At 39.3% G+C, this 18,290-nt stretch overlaps 1 protein-coding gene across 10 annotated transcripts in view; it reads right to left on the bottom strand.

The window, feature by feature from the left end:
- Positions 1 to 12,580: 12,580 nt before the first annotated feature.
- ktn1 (kinectin 1) overlaps positions 12,581 to 18,290 on the bottom strand; it is a 64,969-nt gene continuing 59,259 nt past the window's right edge. For 8 of the 10 annotated variants that reach the window (XM_079832415.1, XM_079832418.1, XM_079832419.1 and 5 more), the window contains 2 exons: positions 16,559 to 16,669; positions 12,581 to 13,407 (listed from right to left, as the gene is read on the bottom strand). In XM_079832415.1, the coding sequence (XP_079688541.1) occupies positions 13,369 to 13,407; positions 16,559 to 16,669 (150 nt within the window). In that variant the 3' untranslated portion in view covers positions 12,581 to 13,368. The remainder of the gene's footprint in view (positions 13,408 to 16,558; positions 16,670 to 18,290) is intronic. The other 2 variants (XM_079832422.1, XM_079832416.1) reach the window with 1 other exon arrangement.

Here is an 18,290-nt window from a genome sequence, read left to right as displayed (position 1 = left end):
ACACAAGAATGAACCTCATTGGTTCTTGCTGAAGCTCAAACGTGCTGTGTAACACAAGAATGAACCTCATTGGTTCTTGAGGAAGCTAAAAAATGATGCGTAACACGAGAATGAACCTCATTGGTTCTTGCTGAAGCTCAAATGTGTTGCGTAAAACAAGAATGAACCTCATTGGTTCTCGCTGAAGCTCAAACGTGCTGTGTAACACAAGAATGAACCTCATTGGTTCTTGAGGAAGCTAAAAAATGATGCGTAACACGAGAATGAACCTCATTGGTTCTTGAGGAAGCTCAAATGTGCTGCGTAAAACGAGAATGAACCTCATTGGTTCTTGCTGAAGCTCAAACGTTCTGCATAACACGAGAATGAACCTCATTGGTTCTCGCTGAAGCTCAAACGTTCTGCATAACACGAGAATGAACCTCATTGGTTCTTGAGGAAGCTCAAACGCTCTGCATAACACGAGAATGAACCTCATTGGTTCTCGCTGAAGCTCAAACGTTCTGCATAACACGAGAATGAACCTCATTGGTTCTTGAGGAAGCTCAAACGCTCTGCATAACACGAGAATGAACCTCATTGGTTCTTGAGGAAGCTCAAACGCTCTGCATAACACGAGAATGAACCTCATTGGTTATTGAGGAAGCTCAAACGTTCTGCATAACACGAGAATGAACCTCATTGGTTCTTGAGGAAGCTCAAACGCTCTGCATAACACGAGAATGAACCTCATTGGTTCTTGCTGAAGCTCAAATGTGCTGCATAACACGAGAATGAACCTCATTGGTTCTTGCTGAAGCCCAAACGTGCTGCGTAACACGAGAATGAACCTCATTGGTTCTTGCTGAAGCCCAAATGTGCTGCGTAACACGAGAATGAACCTCATTGGTTCTCGCTGAAGCCCAAATGTGATGTGTAACACGAGAATGAACCTCATTGGTTCTTGATGAAGCTCAAATGTGATGTGTAACACGAGAATGAACCTCATTGGTTCTTGATGAAGCTCAAATGTGATGTGTAACACGAGAATGAACCTCATTGGTTCTTGCTGAAGCCCAAACGTGCTGCGTAACACGAGAATGAACCTCATTGGTTCTTGCTGAAGCCCAAATGTGCTGCGTAACACGAGAATGAACCTCATTGGTTCTCGCTGAAGCCCAAATGTGATGTGTAACACGAGAATGAACCTCATTGGTTCTTGATGAAGCTCAAATGTGATGTGTAACACGAGAATGAACCTCATTGGTTCTTGCTGAAGCCCAAACGTGCTGTGTAACACGAGAATGAACCTCATTGGTTCTTGCTGAAGCCCAAATGTGCTGCGTAACACGAGAATGAACCTCATTGGTTCTCGCTGAAGCCCAAACGTGCTGTGTAACACGAGAATGAACCTCATTGGTTCTTGCTGAAGCCCAAATGTGCTGCGTAACACTAGAATGAACCTCATTGGTTATTGAGGAAGCTCAAACGTTCTGCATAACACGAGAATGAACCTCATTGGTTCTTGAGGAAGCTCAAACGTTCTGCATAACACGAGAATGAACCTCATTGGTTCTTGCTGAAGCCCAAACGTGCTGTGTAACACGAGAATGAACCTCATTGGTTCTCGCTGAAGCCCAAATGTGATGTGTAACACGAGAATGAACCTCATTGGTTCTTGCTGAAGCTCAAATGTGCTGCATAACACGAGAATGAACCTCATTGGTTCTCGCTGAAGCCCAAATGTGCTGCATAACACGAGAATGAACCTCATTGGTTCTCGCTGAAGCTCAAACGTGCTGCGTAACACGAGAATGAACCTCATTGGTTCTCGCTGAAGCTCAAACGTGCTGCATAACACGAGAATGAACCTCATTGGTTCTTGAGGAAGCTCAAACATGCTGCGTAACACGAGAATGAACCTCATTGGTTCTCGCTGAAGCTCAAACGTGCTGCACAACACGAGAATGAACCTCATTGGTTCTCGCTGAAGCTCAAACGTGCTGCACAACACGAGAATGAACCTCATTGGTTCTTGAGGAAGCTCAAACGTGCTGCGTAACACGAGAATGAACCTCATTGGTTCTTGAGGAAGCTCAAACGCTCTGCACAACACGAGAATGAACCTCATTGGTTCTTGAGGAAGCTCAAACGTGCTGCGTAACACGAGAATGAACCTCATTGGTTCTTGCTGAAGCTCAAACGTTCTGCATAACACGAGAATGAACCTCATTGGTTCTCGCTGAAGCTCAAACGTGCTGTGTAACACGAGAATGAACCTCATTGGTTCTTGAGGAAGCTCAAACGTGCTGCATAACACGAGAATGAACCTCATTGGTTCTTGAGGAAGCTCAAACGTGCCTGGTTCATGGTTGAGGGCAGGCCCCAGGTCAAATGTTTATTTAGCACCATTAGAAACAGCATGAGTTGACCGGTAGTGTATATATTAAAATCTTAATCATCCAAAGAACTTTCCATAGTACCTCCCACTATTAAACAAACTTATAAACCAGTTATCAATACTCCCTACAAAGGATCTTTTTTTAAACACATCAGATTCATTTTGAGACTATATTAATTAAACATCTATTTTGAACATTTCAGTTCTTGTAATTATTAATAACTGCAACACTAATCTGTTTTTAATCTGTTAGTTGCACGGCGGGCATGTCCAAAAATGTGCTTCCACTGTTCTTACATTAACGGCACTTCGGAGAAAACAAAAACAAGAAATGTTTGGTATGTTGATGAATAACAACGCGATGTCAATGACTGAAATATTTCTCAATTGCTCCCACTTGCTGACAGCGTCCTATGACCACATGTGTGTTGCGTATAGGCAGGGTTTTTTTGTGAATTACAGTCAACCCCTCCACACACGTGCCTGGACGAAGGATCAAAGGCTTGGTCGCTCATTCCATCTTGATGGATAACAGATGCAAAGAGCTGCTGCTCCTGAACGGCATGTGTCTGGTTTAAATCTTTGTACTATGACTACACATATATAACTGCATGTACGAAGGAGAAATTAGTAGGCATGACGCATGATCATGATTGTGCAACTTAGAGTGAAGATCTGGCCTGAATCATAATTTTCTTTTCAGTTCATATGAACAGAGGATAAATAAACAGAACTCATGCTGAGCTGAAGATGATGTTGCAATGCTAGGTTATTTTGCGGATGGTTGTCAGGGCGTTGTTATGCTGTGTTTTTAGTGCCCTAAGACTAAGATCCCTATAACATATTGTTACCAGTTACAATTATGTAAGTTCAAAATGATCTGTATGACTAACTACAAAGTCAGTTCTAACTCACAATGACTGTTTCTACAGCAGCAAAGTCTGTAAATGATGGTGTTATTACTCAACATGTGTTTGTCTAGACTGTGAGAGCTTCATAAAGATCTTTGAGGACTTTGACTCATGTAAGTTATTGCTTCAGGTCACAGGAGTAATGTCACGCTCTGTGTTCATGGGATATTTTACACCACTTCCAAAATGGCCGCCTCTGATGATTATCTGATGAAATCTGAATATATTTCCATACAATCCTTACTATATATTTGCAGTATATTATTTATATATATATATATATATATATATATATATATATATATATATATATATATATATATATATATATATATATATATATATTTGAATTGTATTTCTGATATGTGAAACTGGAATTTCAATTAGTAAAAAAATCAATTCTTTATATCCACAATTGAATTTGAATGGCAGCCTGTGACACTGAACTAGTGAAAATACAATTACAGATATCAACAATTGTTGTTTTTACTTGTTGAAATTGAATTCTTTATACGTCATTGTTGATATCAAGAATTTTAACTATATATTTTACTATATAATATTTTTTTTAAACATTTTTGCTAGTGGAAATGTAATTCCTGATATCAAAAATAGCCATTGTTAGCTACTAGTAGAAATCTAATTCCTGATATCAAGAATTAGCATTTTAACTAGTGAAATTTAATCGTTGATATCAAGAATTCATATCCTGGGAAAGGCAATAAAAGCCAAAACGGCTTGCCATACATGGCAGTGTATAGGCATTAAATGATAGTTAAATGACCATAGTTATAATGTCATGGACAGAGGCAGGTCTGGGATCAGCTGATAGCAGTGTGACACAAGGAGGGAATGGCTGGAATGTGCTGAGACTACGCTAGCACGTCTGCTGACCTCAGAGCCACACAAAAGTCTTGTTGTTATCTCCTTTAACTTGCTCTTCACCCTTCATTAAAGTCTAAATCATTATAGCCATGAGGGTTTGAAGAAAAACAAAGGTAAGTGAAAATGTGTGATGTACTTTGAATTTGGAGCATTGTGTGAACATTAAGCACACGAGTGAAAAAAAGAAAACGCCCCATCTCATCACCCTCGTGATTCGGTCGCCAGCCTCTTTCATAAGAGAGCAGCTCGGACATTCTACCAAATGACTCATTTTGTGTTCCATCATGGGAAGAAAACTCATGACTCTACGTGGTGTGTGAAATATTTGAGGGTGACTAAATAATTGCTGATTATAAATAATTGATCATTAAAATAAATAACTGCATTTTTCTGTTGTAATTAAGCCTGATTTAACCACTATAGCTGCTTACGTCTTTCATAGAGAATGAACAAATGTTCCTCATGATAAATAATCTTGTAATCAGATGTATTGTGAAACTGTGTTCTTCCCATCTATTATTTAACTTTGTATAAAATCCCGTCCAAGTGATGGATTACTAGTGAGGCATTTGTTGCATAGATTACTGCCCCCTGCTGTAGTGTACGAGTCATTACATGTTCATTTTCTCAACAACAACAAAAAAATATATATACAATGAATGTTTAAACGTTGCATTTTGCTGGTAGTTTAAGACTGGCTTTAGATTTTTATTTTATTTTTTACTAATACTATTTTTTGTTTTGTTTTAAAAGCTATTACAATAATGATAATATGACATGGTTTTTGGCGAGTTTATAATGTAATAATTTTCTCATAACATACAAATTGTTCTTACATTATGAGCTCAATATTTTATTTCATTTTGAGAAAATCATTACATTTTAAACATAACTGCATACTTGTGCAGTTATTATGAGTTGCTACAATGTGTGCTGCATGGAGATACCACAGGTACTTTGACTTCTTGGTGAATTAAATTATGTAGTCATAATCTTTTCTATACTCCATGTTACTCGTTTTGCATGTCTAGGTTATAAGAAGACTAGAACAAATTGAGAATCCTCCAGCATGTATGGTGGACCACCATTGGCCGGTATGTTTGAATGTATTCTCCAACATCTTCAGAGCGGTCTATGGGCCTTTACATCTACAGGGAATACAGCTGTAACTTTTTTTCCTGTCAATAAATTGCCAGTTGTTTATTCAATACAAATAGGAGTAAGAAAGAAAATTCAACATCACTTAGTTTGATCTTTTATGTTTCACTTATCTTCTTACACGTTTATGAACGTTAGCATGTATATGAAACACTGAAAGGACACAAAACCATCTATTAAAAAAATAAAGTTATTTGTCCGAAAGACTTGTTTAGCAAATATTGCAATTTTAAACAAGGATAGAGTTGAACAAACCAGCAGTCCTGATTCTCTCTTCTCTGTGCTCAGCCGTTACAGAAGCTTTGGGGCTTCCTGGGCCGGACAATCCGAGTGGCAATTCCCTTATGCGTAGTGCTACATATATGACAGGAGTTCCCCCACGCTCAGGGAGTGTATGTAGGATTCAGACCAGCCCTTGACTGAACCGTGACACATAGCTGGCTATCCCTTCTATCTTGTTCAAATTGGGCAGAGAGATCGTGAGGGATGTGGAACTTCTGCACCTCGGCCTCATATGCAACAGGGTCCTCAAACACCTTCTCAAAGATGAGGTCCATCAGTTCATCCACATAATCTCCAAAAAAGAAGAAGAAAAGAAACTGACTGTATACTTTTTGCAATTGCTCAATACTTGAGAAGGTCCTCACAGCAGAATACAAGATCCAGGGGGCGTGGTTGGATCCAGATCCAACTCCTCCCACTTTATATGGCGTGCTTCGTCAGGTGAACCAGCATGTTTGTGATGTTGCAGTCGTGGTCGATGGTTGACCATGGTATGTAGGCCGAGGAAGAACTTGTTAAAATTATTAGTGAAGATGCCCACCCAGACTTCTGTAGCAAGTTCTGGCAAATCTGTGCTGACCTTATTTGAGTGTTGTGTGCATGATGTAGGCTAATGCCCTGGTAGATTTGAAAGTGTGAAAAGGTGAATGAGTAATTTAAAGTTTGTTTGTTTTTCAATAATTAAAGGGTTAGTTCACCCAAAAATGAAAATTCTGTCATTAATTACTTACCCTCATGTCGTTCGACACCCGTAAGACCTCCGTTCGTCTTCGGAAAAGAAATGAAGATATTTTAGTTGAAATCTGATGGCTCTGAAAGGCATCCATTGGCACAATGCACGGTTCACTCTCAAGACCCTTAAAAGGTACTAAAGACGTCGTTACAAAGTCCATCTCATGAAGCTTCATGAGGCCGTGTTTTGAAATCGTCATCACTATATAAGTCGTTATTTAGGGTTTTTTTGCGCACAAAAACTATTCTCGCCGATTCATAGAGTTATTGTAGAACCACTGTAGTGAGATGGACTTTGTAACGACGTCTTTAGTACCTTTTTAACGACTTTAGTACCCCCCCCCCCCCCACTACAAATCTATTTATGACATATGTAACTCACGTCACATCTGTGGATTTGGTCAAAGTGATGGAGTGTAGAGGATCATATGTGACATCATGTGGCTCTTCAACGATCATAGATGAGCCACCTTCTGAAAGGTCATCCTCTTCCTCCTCCAGTTCCAAGCGGGGTCTCTTGCGTGATGCAAGTAATGGTCCTGAAGCTCTGACAGCTGAGGTGCCAACGCCAACATCGGTGCAGGACACAGTGTCTGTCTGTATGCCTTTGATAATTTCCATAACCGCAAATTAAAAGAAATCGGAAGCCATTTCAACTTATTACAACTGAACCATAAAGAATGACAACAGCCATCACATACATATAAACTAACTGCAAACCTCTGCTCCTGAAGGGAGGTGTGAGAGTCTTCATAGAGAGCCATGCGCCATGTGAAGGGGTAGTTGGTTGATCCGTCTGGCAGGCCACATCAGCAAACTGCACATATGTGCTTGCCTAAACCCCAATGGAAAAAATAATCAATGCATGTTTTGTCACACTGCACAGTGCATACCTAATTATAAGTATTTATTACAGAGTTAAACATCTCAGAGTTTGAACAGATAATCTATTGTACTATGTTCTAGCTTTACATGGTCAGTGTGGTCAGGTGTTGCTAATACTCGTCTTGCACTCAGAGGTGATCATCACACATCTCATGACCTACAGGAAAAGACATTGGCAAAGCAACAATACCAAGCGGCAACCTCCACCAGTTTCTCTTGAAGCCAATTGGAAGTGACTTGAACTGCAATTTATCGACTGGCCGCTAGAGTATCTCATTGAGCCCCATGTTAAAATGGCCAACTTTACAGCAGAATAAAACATGTTTACAGCCTGGTACAAATTGTGGTTTCGGTCTGTACGGCTAATTTTGCCCTTCACAACAACTGTGAGGGGGGTGAATTTTTTGTATAACTCATTTGTTTACATTATATAAAGCCTTAAAGTTCTGCATAATTAAGGGTGTGGCCACTTTGAGTGACAGGTGGATAGCCGTTTGTCTGCTGTCGGTTAAGGTTAGTCACCTCAGCTCCAGCCACATCCCGCCTCTTTGCCCATTTTCTGTTATCCTGTTTTCTGTTATATTTCGCCTTCAGAACTGCCTTAATTCTACGTGGCATTGATTCAACAAGGTGCTGAAAGCATTCTTTAGAAATGTTGGCCCATATTGATAGGATAGCATCTTGCAGTTGATGGAGATTTGTGGGATGCACATCCAGGACACGAAGCTCCCGTTCCACCACATCCCAAAGATGCTCTATTGGGTTGAGATCTGGTGACTGTGGGGGTCATTTTAGTACAGTGAACTCATTGTCATGTTCAAGAAACCAATTTGAAATGATTCGAGCTTTGTGACATGGTGCATTATCCTGCTGGAAGTAGCCATCAGAGGATGGGTACATGATGGTCATAAAGGGATGGACATGGTCAGAAACAATGCTCAGGTAGGCCGTGGCATTTAAACGATGCCCTATTGAAACTAAGGGGCCTAAAGTGTGCCAAGAAAACATCCCCCACACCATTACACCACCACGACCAGCCTGCACAGTGGTAAACAAGGCATGATGGATCCATGTTCTCATTCTGTTTACGCCAAATTCTGACTCTACCATCTGAATGTCTCAACAGAAATCGAGACTCATCAGACCAGGCAACATTTTTCCAGTCTTCAACTGTCCAATTTTGGTGAGCTTGTGCAAATTGTAGCCTCTTTTTCCTATTTGTAGTGGAGATGAGTGGTACCCGGTAGGGTCTTCTGCTGTTGTAGCCCATCTGCCTCAAGGTTGTGTGTGTTGTGGTTTCATAAATGCTTTGCTGCATACCTCGGTTGTAACGAGTGGTTATTTCAGTCAAAGTTGCTCTTCTATCAGCTTGAATCAGTCGGCCCATTCTCCTCTGACCTCTAGCATCAACAAGGCATTTTCGCCCACAGGACTGCCGCATACTGGATGTTTTTCCCTTTTCACACCATTCTTTGTAAACCCTAGAAATGGTTGTGCGTGAAAATCCCAGTAACTGAGCAGATTGTGAAATACTCAGACCGGCCCGTCTGGCACCAACAACCATGCCACGCTCAAAATTGCTTAAATCTCCTTTCTTTCCCATTCTGACATTCAGTTTGGAGTTCAGGAGATTGTCTTGACCAGGACCACACCCCTAAATGCATTGAAGCAACTGCCATGTGATTGGTTGATTAGATAATTGCATTAATGAGAAATTGAACAGGTGTTCCTAATAATCCTTTAGGGGAGTGTATAAGGGTATCTAAAAAGCTAGCAATCAGCAACTGATCTACAATTCTTACACCACATTAGTAGTCTAAGCTGTTTTGTGGGCAAGTCAAAAACAACTTCTGTTTGTGTAAGCATAAAGTAATAGAGAAGCACACGGAAAGTGGAGCTGACAGAAACCTTAGAAACACATAGCATTACTTAAAAAAAAAAAAAAAAAAACATTTTCTTCAACTGCTGCTTTGCCTCGTTCGGTTGGTATCACTCCCTCGTTCAGGAACAACTTTGAAGCAAATCCTGCTTTGTACTGTCCTAGGTTGCGAAAGCTCTCCGGCTTGAAGTGACTACCGCACACAAGCAGGTTTTTGCTTACCGTTTTTGGGGGATTTCCCTTAAAAATAAAATAAATCCACTGCTTTCTTGTCTCCTCTGAAGCTGGGACTCTAAATAGTGTTCTGTGCTCGTCTGTGCAGTCAACGACAGAACAGTTAGCATGCCTTGCTCAAACTTTTGCCATGGTAACCTTACTTACACCAATGTCGCTTGCGGAAACAGAATGACAGGGCTGTGGGTGGAAACATGCAGATTAATGGGCGGTAATATTATAATAAGATCCCCTTGCTATGTCAGAAGGGGAGAGAAATCTGAGCGGCTAATTTTTTCACATGTTTGCAGAGAAAGGCTTACAAAGTTACTGGATTGTCCTTATTCACGTTTTCTGGGTTGGTAGATGCACCGTTATGGCAAGCCGTTTTAGCATTAAATACCCCTGGCTATACTAGTAATAATTTAGTTTTGAGTTTGACTAGTCAAAATTCCTATACCAGATATCTATTTGGCAATTTTGACTAGTCGTAATTGGAATTAAAATATCTGCAAAGTGATTAGGACTACTCATAATCTTCCATTGGAAAATAGTTTTGACTAGTAGAAATTGTAATTAAAGATATGCATAATTGATTTTGTACTGGCATAATTCTAATTAGAGATATCACAAATTACAATTTTACTAGTGATAATTAAATTAGAGATACCTCTAACTGAATTATTACTAGTAAAAATGATAATTAACTAACTGGTGTTTGACTAATCAATAACATTTACGATATCTTTGATTCATCAATTAAAGATATCTAGAATACATTTGTAGATATCTGAAAATAATTTATTACTAGTCAAATTTCAATTGTAGATATCTTGAATTGGATTAATAGGCAAAACTTAAAGGGGACCTATTATGCCCCCTTTTACAAGACGTAAAATAATTATCTGATGTCCCCAAAGTGTTTCTGTGAAGTTTTAGCTCAAAACACCCCGCAGATAATTTTTATAGCATGTTAAAGGAACACACCGACTTTTTGGGACTTTAGCTTATCCCCCAGAGTTACGCCCGTTTCACACATACTCCGTTTGCAGTGCGTATGCGGTGCGTATTTTTTTCCGTACCCATGTTAACGAATTACAGCTTTCACACTGCACGCGGATGCTGTCCGTCAGTCCGTTCCAGGTGCGGTGCGTCTGCAGCAGTCCGGCGATCGTTTCCGTACCGAGTCTATTTTTTGCTGTGCTGCACTGCGGAATTAAAGCGACAGCACATTGTTCGCTTTAAAATAAACATGTACTGACGCGAAAATCTAGTAATTTTACCACATATGCATATAATTTAAAATATACTCTGTTTCAAAGTCAACACATGGCTTTTTTTTCTCGGGTAAAGCAAGGAAACGACACCTTACCTGGCATTTAGGTAAAAAAAAATTTAAATAATGGAGAGCACGTACGTTCCTGGAGGTGGAAAAACAAAGGTCTTTATGACCTGCTTTTTAAAAGGATTTAAAAACGAAAGAAAAGACGAGAGTCGGCTGTTTTTGTATATAGCCTATTGTAAGTTTCTAATTTAAAATGTTTATAGGCTATAAGTTACATTTAAATGTTTTGCCACTTGTGTGAGCTAAATCTAAAATATAGGCTATATAAATATAAAGTAATGAATTGAATAAAACGTTGTTTAAATATAGGCTACTACGTTAAAACGTGACATCTATGAAAGTGTAAACAAAGAGAATTGCAATTCTGACAAGCCATGTTCAGTAACAACTTTTGGATTTGAAATAAAAATAAAAAAATGAATAAATGCTGTGTTTGTGGTATACAACCGCGGATCAGTTGCGCGCTGCAAACGCAGCATATATGAAAGCACAACAGCGCGTGCTGCTCCTGCACCGCATATGCACCGCAACAAGCACCGCATACGCACTGCAGACGGAGTATGTGTGAAACGGGCGTTAGATAAGTCCATACCATTCTCATCTCCGTGAGTGCCACAACTCTGTCTGGCGCACCCACCGCTAGCCTAGCTTAGCACAAAGACTGGAAGTAAATGGCTCCAGCTAGCCTACTGCTCAATAAGTAACAAAATAAGATTTTCCTATTTACATGTTGTTATGTGTATAGCCACAGCGTGTACAAATAGCAAGGTCACATGAGACAGCCATCATCTTCTAACCATACACATTCTGGGAATTATATTTAAGTAAATAGGAAAATGTTGGCGTTATTTTGTTATTTAGATGGAGCCGTTTACCTCCAGTCTTTGTGCTGCGTCAGACAGAGTTATGGCACGCACGGATATGAGAATGGTATGTATGATTATGGACTTATCTAACTCTGGGGGATACGGTGAATAAGATAAAGTCCCAAAAAGTGGGCGTGTTCCTTTAAAAGTCAGCTATCTGATTGTACTGTGCATAATAAATGAGCATTTACGAATTAAGAAAACATCTGATACTAACTCGACTCTTCTTTAATGAACTTGTGAGCCCCTACACACATCTCACGTGTTTACACTCAGGTGTGTTTCTCCTAAAACAGACCCCACTACAACAAACTATACAACAATAGTTAGTTCCCATTGTCACAGTGCCATCGCATGCTGTCACAAACTTTATAAGTCTCACATGTACTTATGAGTTTGACAAATTCAAATGTAATTTGGAAAACAAACGCGTGATACTTACTTCTTCTGGAGATGTAGCTGGATCACGAACAGTTGGCACTGCTACATCCTTCAGGAGCAACTTGTGCAAAACCTGCTTTATACTGACCCCATAGACCGTAAAAAAATAGACTGACCCTCATTCACAAAGCAGTCCGGTGTAAAATGATCCGAGCAGACATAAACGAATTTCGGTAGAGTTGAGGGAGAATTTTCTTCGAAAACAAAATTAATCCACCTCGTCTTCAGCGGCTCAGATTTCGATGTGGCAAGCCGTTTTAGCATTAAATACCCCTGGATGTACTATTCATAACTTAGTCAAAATACCAATTCCAGATATCTATTTGACTATTCGTTATTGAAATTAAAATATCTAAAATGTGATTAGGACTAGTCATAATAAACATTGTAGACATCTTCAAAGCAATTTTGACTACTACATTCAAGATACACCGGGACCTGATTATAGCACTAAAACACGGAAAAGGTCAGATTTTCATTATAGGTCCCTTTTAAACTAAACAATTTTAAAATCTTTGTTGTTGTCCTCCTAAAACTGTAGCTTTCCAAGACTTATAAGACTCTTTGTCGTCACAATACAAAATCACAGTGCATTTTTTTTTTTAAATCAAGCATCCCTTTTATTACTGGTCACCTGTTTTACAAAAAAGGAAATATCAGTGTTAATGAAATTAGCAACAGTAGAGTGTGATAACAGATGAGGAGGATGCGTCTGTCTGAGCAGCACTTAAAGAATTGCTTGCAATTGACTTAACCCGTCTTTTACCAATGATACCATATGTTCCTCATCACAACAGGCCCCCAGGAAAACAAATACTAAATTCAGCATTAGTCAGGAAAAGCATTTATTGGTTTAAACGGATCTCTTGCATGTGCCTCTGAGTTTAGGGTTTCAAAACAAGAGCTGAAAACACAGTGAGAGTCAGTAGATCCTAACAGTTATTTTATATTTAAAACAACACAAATATCCTCAATGCTCTTTATACGAAAGGATAAAAACCTCTCTGGTCAAAGAGAGCTAACAAAAAGTAGTATTCAAAGTATTCGGACTGGAAAAGGGGCAAATGAAACATCAACGAAACGCTGCCTCGTCTATCAGACGCTTTTACTCTTTAAGTCTACTGAAAATGAGGAATGCCATGGTGGAGGAGCGGACACAGCACGAGAAAGGATCCGGTTCACTGAGTGCACGTCATCAGGGTCTGTCAGCACCCTTCTGGGAGAACGGGACCCCAGGTTGGAGTGTGTAGGGATCGTGGGTTGCTTTAACTGGAGATCACGTAGTAGATCAGATGTAGTAAACAGGGCTGGAATCTGACGGTGGGTTGCTCTGGTTTGATGTTATGTGGCTTTATGAGAGCACACACACACTGAAGCCTTCCTCCATTTCATTACAGTTTATAATTAGAGTATAATTTATCCTCGTCATCCTGAAACAAAAAGAGAATAAGACACTCTTTTACCATAAATGGGAGAAACAGAATGCTCAATGAATTTACAGTAATCAGATCCTAAATGTTTAGTTTTATAAGTTTTATATTATGTAATATGCCAGAAAAAGCCAAGTGTAAAATGTTTTAAAATGTGTAATGGTGGTGTGTAGTCATTTTTTTAATATGCTATTTAAAAGGTTGTGTAAGTGCTCTCTGGTAACCGATTTTGATATTTCAAATCACCAAAACAAACACGCCCCCACCCCAAAAGGGTATCACCCCTATTTTGATAGCTCCGCCCCACACATACGCACGCAACGCAGGCAACGACTATAGCGGAATCTGCTGTGCCAGCCGGCCGAGGGTACGATGCCATCAATAAGTGAAAGCAATGTGTGTTACTATGGTAATCCAGGTCAAAATGTTCACTGAAAGGGTCATCCCTTACATCCCAAATACACAACACCGTTCTCATGAACAACTCGATAGCACGACAGTCCAACTAACGAACATATTACAATTATGACAAGATTAGAGGGTTATATCGATCCCAAAAACACACACCGTTCCCATAAACAACTCGATAGCACGAACACGACAGTCCAACTAACGAACATATTACAATTATGACAAGATTAGAGGGTTATATCGATCCCAAAAACACAAACCGTTCCCATAAACAACTCGATAGCACGAACACGACAGTCCAACTAACGAACATATTACAATTATGACAAGATTAGAGGGTTATATCGATCCCAAAAACACAAACCGTTCCCATAAACAACTCGATAGCACGAACACGACAGGCCAACTAATGAACATATTACAATTATGACAAGATTAGAGGGTTATATCGATCCCAAAAAAACAAACCGTTCCCAGAAACAACAGGCCAACTAATGAACATATTACAAATATGACAAGATTAGAGGGTTATATCAATCACGAAAAAACGAACCGTTCCCATGAACAACTCGACAGCACGAACACGACAGGCCAACTAATGAACATATTACAAATATGACAAGATTAGAGGGTTATATCGATCCCAAAAAAACAAACCGTTCCCAGAAACAACTCGACAGCACGAACACGACAGTCCAACTAACGAACATATTACAATTATGACAAGATTAGAGGGTTATATCGATCCCAAAAAAACGAACCGTTCCCATGAACAACTCGACAGCACGAACACGACAGGCCAACTAATGAACATATTACAATTATGACAAGATTAGAGGGTTATATCGATCCCAAAAAAACGAACCGTTCCCATGAACAACTCGACAGCACGAACACGACAGTCCAACTAACGAACATATTACAATTATGACAAGATTAGAGGGTTATATCGATCCCAAAAACACAAACCGTTCCCATGAACAACTCGACAGCACGAACACGACAGGCCAACTAATGAACATATTACAAATATGACAAGATTAGAGGGTTATATCGATCCCAAAAACACAAACCGTTCCCATGAACAACTCGACAGCACGAACACGACAGTCCAACTAACGAACATATTACAATTATGACAAGATTAGAGGGTTATATCGATCCCAAAAAAACGAACCGTTCCCATGAACAACTCGACAGCACGAACACGACAGGCCAACTAATGAACATATTACAATTATGACAAGATTAGAGGGTTATATCGATCCCAAAAAAACGAACCGTTCCCATGAACAACTCCACAGCACGAACACGACAGTCCAACTAACGAACATATTACAATTATGACAAGATTAGAGGGTTATATCAATCCCAAAAAAACGAACCGTTCCCATGAACAACTCCACAGCACGAACACGACAGTCCAACTAACGAACATATTACAATTATGACAAGATTAGAGGGTTATATCAATCACGAAAAGAGGAACCAAAGGAAACAAACATATATTAGGAGTTTATTATCTTACTTTTCGGACACACTTGGGGAGCTGATGTTTGAAACAGACAGTGGTTTAACGTTATAGGATGTGGAAATGAATGGGTCTTTATCATCGTTTTTTTTTGTCTGCCATCTCTCCCTTTCTGTCATCGCTCGGCTAATGTCAGTACTGTGTCGTGTATTTTGAATAATGACGTGCAGCGCTCTTCTCGCCATCATTCGTAGACACGCCCCTTACTGCTGATTGGCTACAAGTTTGTTTTGGGAGACACTTTTAGAAAGCAGTTTTGAAATAACACTTACCCCACCTTTAACTACAGTGAACTAATCTGAATTGAAAAGAACAGATTCCATGTGGTTTGTACAGTTCACACTGTTATGAAAAAAACCCAGACCCGAGTCACATATGAGCGAGAGAAAAAAAAATCAGATTTGAGCCACATTTGCCTGCAGTCTGAACATAGCCTAAGGTTAGCCTATTATAAATGTTTATATTTGATCTATTTTGACGAGTGTACGGATGTGGGTTGGTGTCACAACGAGCGAGAAAGTTTGACATGACGCATGATAAATCTCGAGCCTCTGGAGAATCACCCATTTTAAACAAACGCCGAACAGAGGAGAGTCTTCTGGCCATGCGACAGAGCTCGTAATAAAACAAGAATCAACGTTGGCTTTGCTTTTCGGAGATGAAAGGCGAAAACCGAGGGATTTGAAATATAGTAAAAGCGACTCAACCGGTGAGTAAGGTATTTTATGGAGCTGACAAATTGCCATATGTCGCTCTCTAACAGAGTTGATGGTAAAGTATTATCCATTGTGACGGGTCATTTCATTATGGTTGTTGTAGCGCTGTGCTAGAATTTATTTTCAGTGAAGTATCTATTAATGGGTAAAGCTACAGAAACGTCTTCAGCTGGTCAGCTTGAGATTCTTTCCATCCAAACTGGTCATATCTCTTAAGCCTGAATATTTAATGAGCAGTAGGATAATCTCTCTCTCTTTCTAGTTATGAGAAAAAAAATATTTCCGCACAGTTGATGCAGAGCCGAAGCTCAACCAAAACAATGTTCTTCTGCAAAATGCATGCAATTTTGATTAACTGCTAGAGGGCCAAAAGTTACATAGTGTACCTGTAAGTCCATTGAGCGTTTGTGTTCAAGTGTTCATTAATGAAACCCAACGGTTCATGGTTAGTCATTTATATATGTAATAAAAATGATAATAAAAGAGACCCTACCCTTTCATGTCCCTTGGTGAGCTGTCTGTTGACAGACTGAAGTAGTTCCTGTAGTTCCTGTACTGTCTGATTCAACCCTGCAGTCATCTTCTCCTTACGGTCAAGCTCCTCCTAAGAACATGTAAAAAAAAGAAGAAAAAAAAACATATGTAAAATGTCACATTATTCAAAGCATAAACTCAACAACCATGCTTTCATAAAACAGAGGATCATATCAGGTTTTTATTCAGATCTAACTTTCCTTTTCTCAGCCATTTTGCAATAAACTAGTCCAATGTAATTTGCATCAATGCACAGTTCTGCTGTATTCACTGATACTCAAAGCAACAGTAACAATCAGGATGGTTATTTATTTAGTGCAAGAAGCGCGAGCCGCAAGTACGTGTTTTTGTGAATACTCAGTTTTGCTGTATTACGTACTAGTAGGAGGATTCATTTCTATTTTGTACTTATTTATTTATAATTTTACTGTCTTGAATTATAACCACGGCTGTTTAACCCTCTGGGGCTCTTCGGTCATTTCTGACCTGAATCTTTTTAAATAAAAAATGTAAAAAATCGTAGCTTCATCGAAATGGTCTGAAACTTGGTATATGAACACCCCAAAAAAATGACCCCCATAGGAAATGAATGGGAAATTAGTTTTTTTGTGCATACAATCTACAAATCAGCCAGGATGTAGAAAAAAAGGACTCAACAGTGAAGGGGTGAATCTCTAAGATATCAAGAGTGCAAAACAGACAAAAAAACCTCACACACACACAAAAAAAACACAATTAGCTTTTGGAATGGCACGCGTTAATGTTGTGTTTTTGTGTGTATAAGTGTGTGTGAGTTTTTTTGTCTGTTTTGCACTCTTGATGTTTTAGATTCACCCCTTCACTGTTGAGTCCTTTTTTTCTGCATCCTGGCTGTTCATATACCAAGTACCAATAAAGTCACCAAGTTTCGGACCATTCTGATGAATTTTTATAAAAACACAAGATCCACTATAGTCGTAAAAATTTGTGCCATTGCGTGATAAAAATGCTCAATGTGTCCACCGGATGGCACCGATCTCATTAAAAAATTGCTTTCATGAGGCCTAGGCTTGACTCTAAAATTAAATACAGCTTATACAGTATATATATATATATATATACAAATGGGTCATAATTATACATAAATATTAATTATAAATCATAAAATTATCTCAAAACACCAAAAAAGAAAAGAAAAAATATTATTGAACAAAAATTTATTTCATTGATTTTACTCAAATCTTTTTTTTATCTTAATCCCGCCCTCCGGGTCAGGTTTTTGACCCGAAGGTCCTGAGTGTGACCCATAAATGAAGAACCCCAGAGGGTTAAAGAAAGGCTGCGTTGTGCTGAACTCAATTGTTATTGCTGGCTTTTAGCACTGTTATTGAGTCATAGTTTCGTTTTGATTTGAGCCATTGACAGGCTTTTGATTCTTTGGGCTAATTTTAAGGGTAGACTGAACATGTATAAAGTCAAGTTGGTTAGTTGCTCATTAGGAGAAACGTCCCGGACAGTGAAGAAGTGCGAGCCGTAAACACTGACAGGGGAAGTGAATAACACTGATTATCTCTTCATTACGGCACCTGTTAGTAGCTGGGATATATTTGGCAGCAAGTGAACATTTTGTCCTCAAAGTTGATGTGTTAGAAGCAGGAAAAATGGGCAAGCGTAAGGATTTGAGTGAGTTTGACAAGGGCCAGATTGTGATG

Source organism: Gobio gobio, assembly GCF_949357685.1.
Source record: "Gobio gobio genome assembly, chromosome: 13".
Lineage (NCBI taxonomy): Eukaryota > Metazoa > Chordata > Actinopteri > Cypriniformes > Gobionidae > Gobio > Gobio gobio.
The sequence above is the reverse complement of the archived record's forward strand: the minus strand, read 5'-3'. Positions and strand labels throughout refer to the sequence as shown.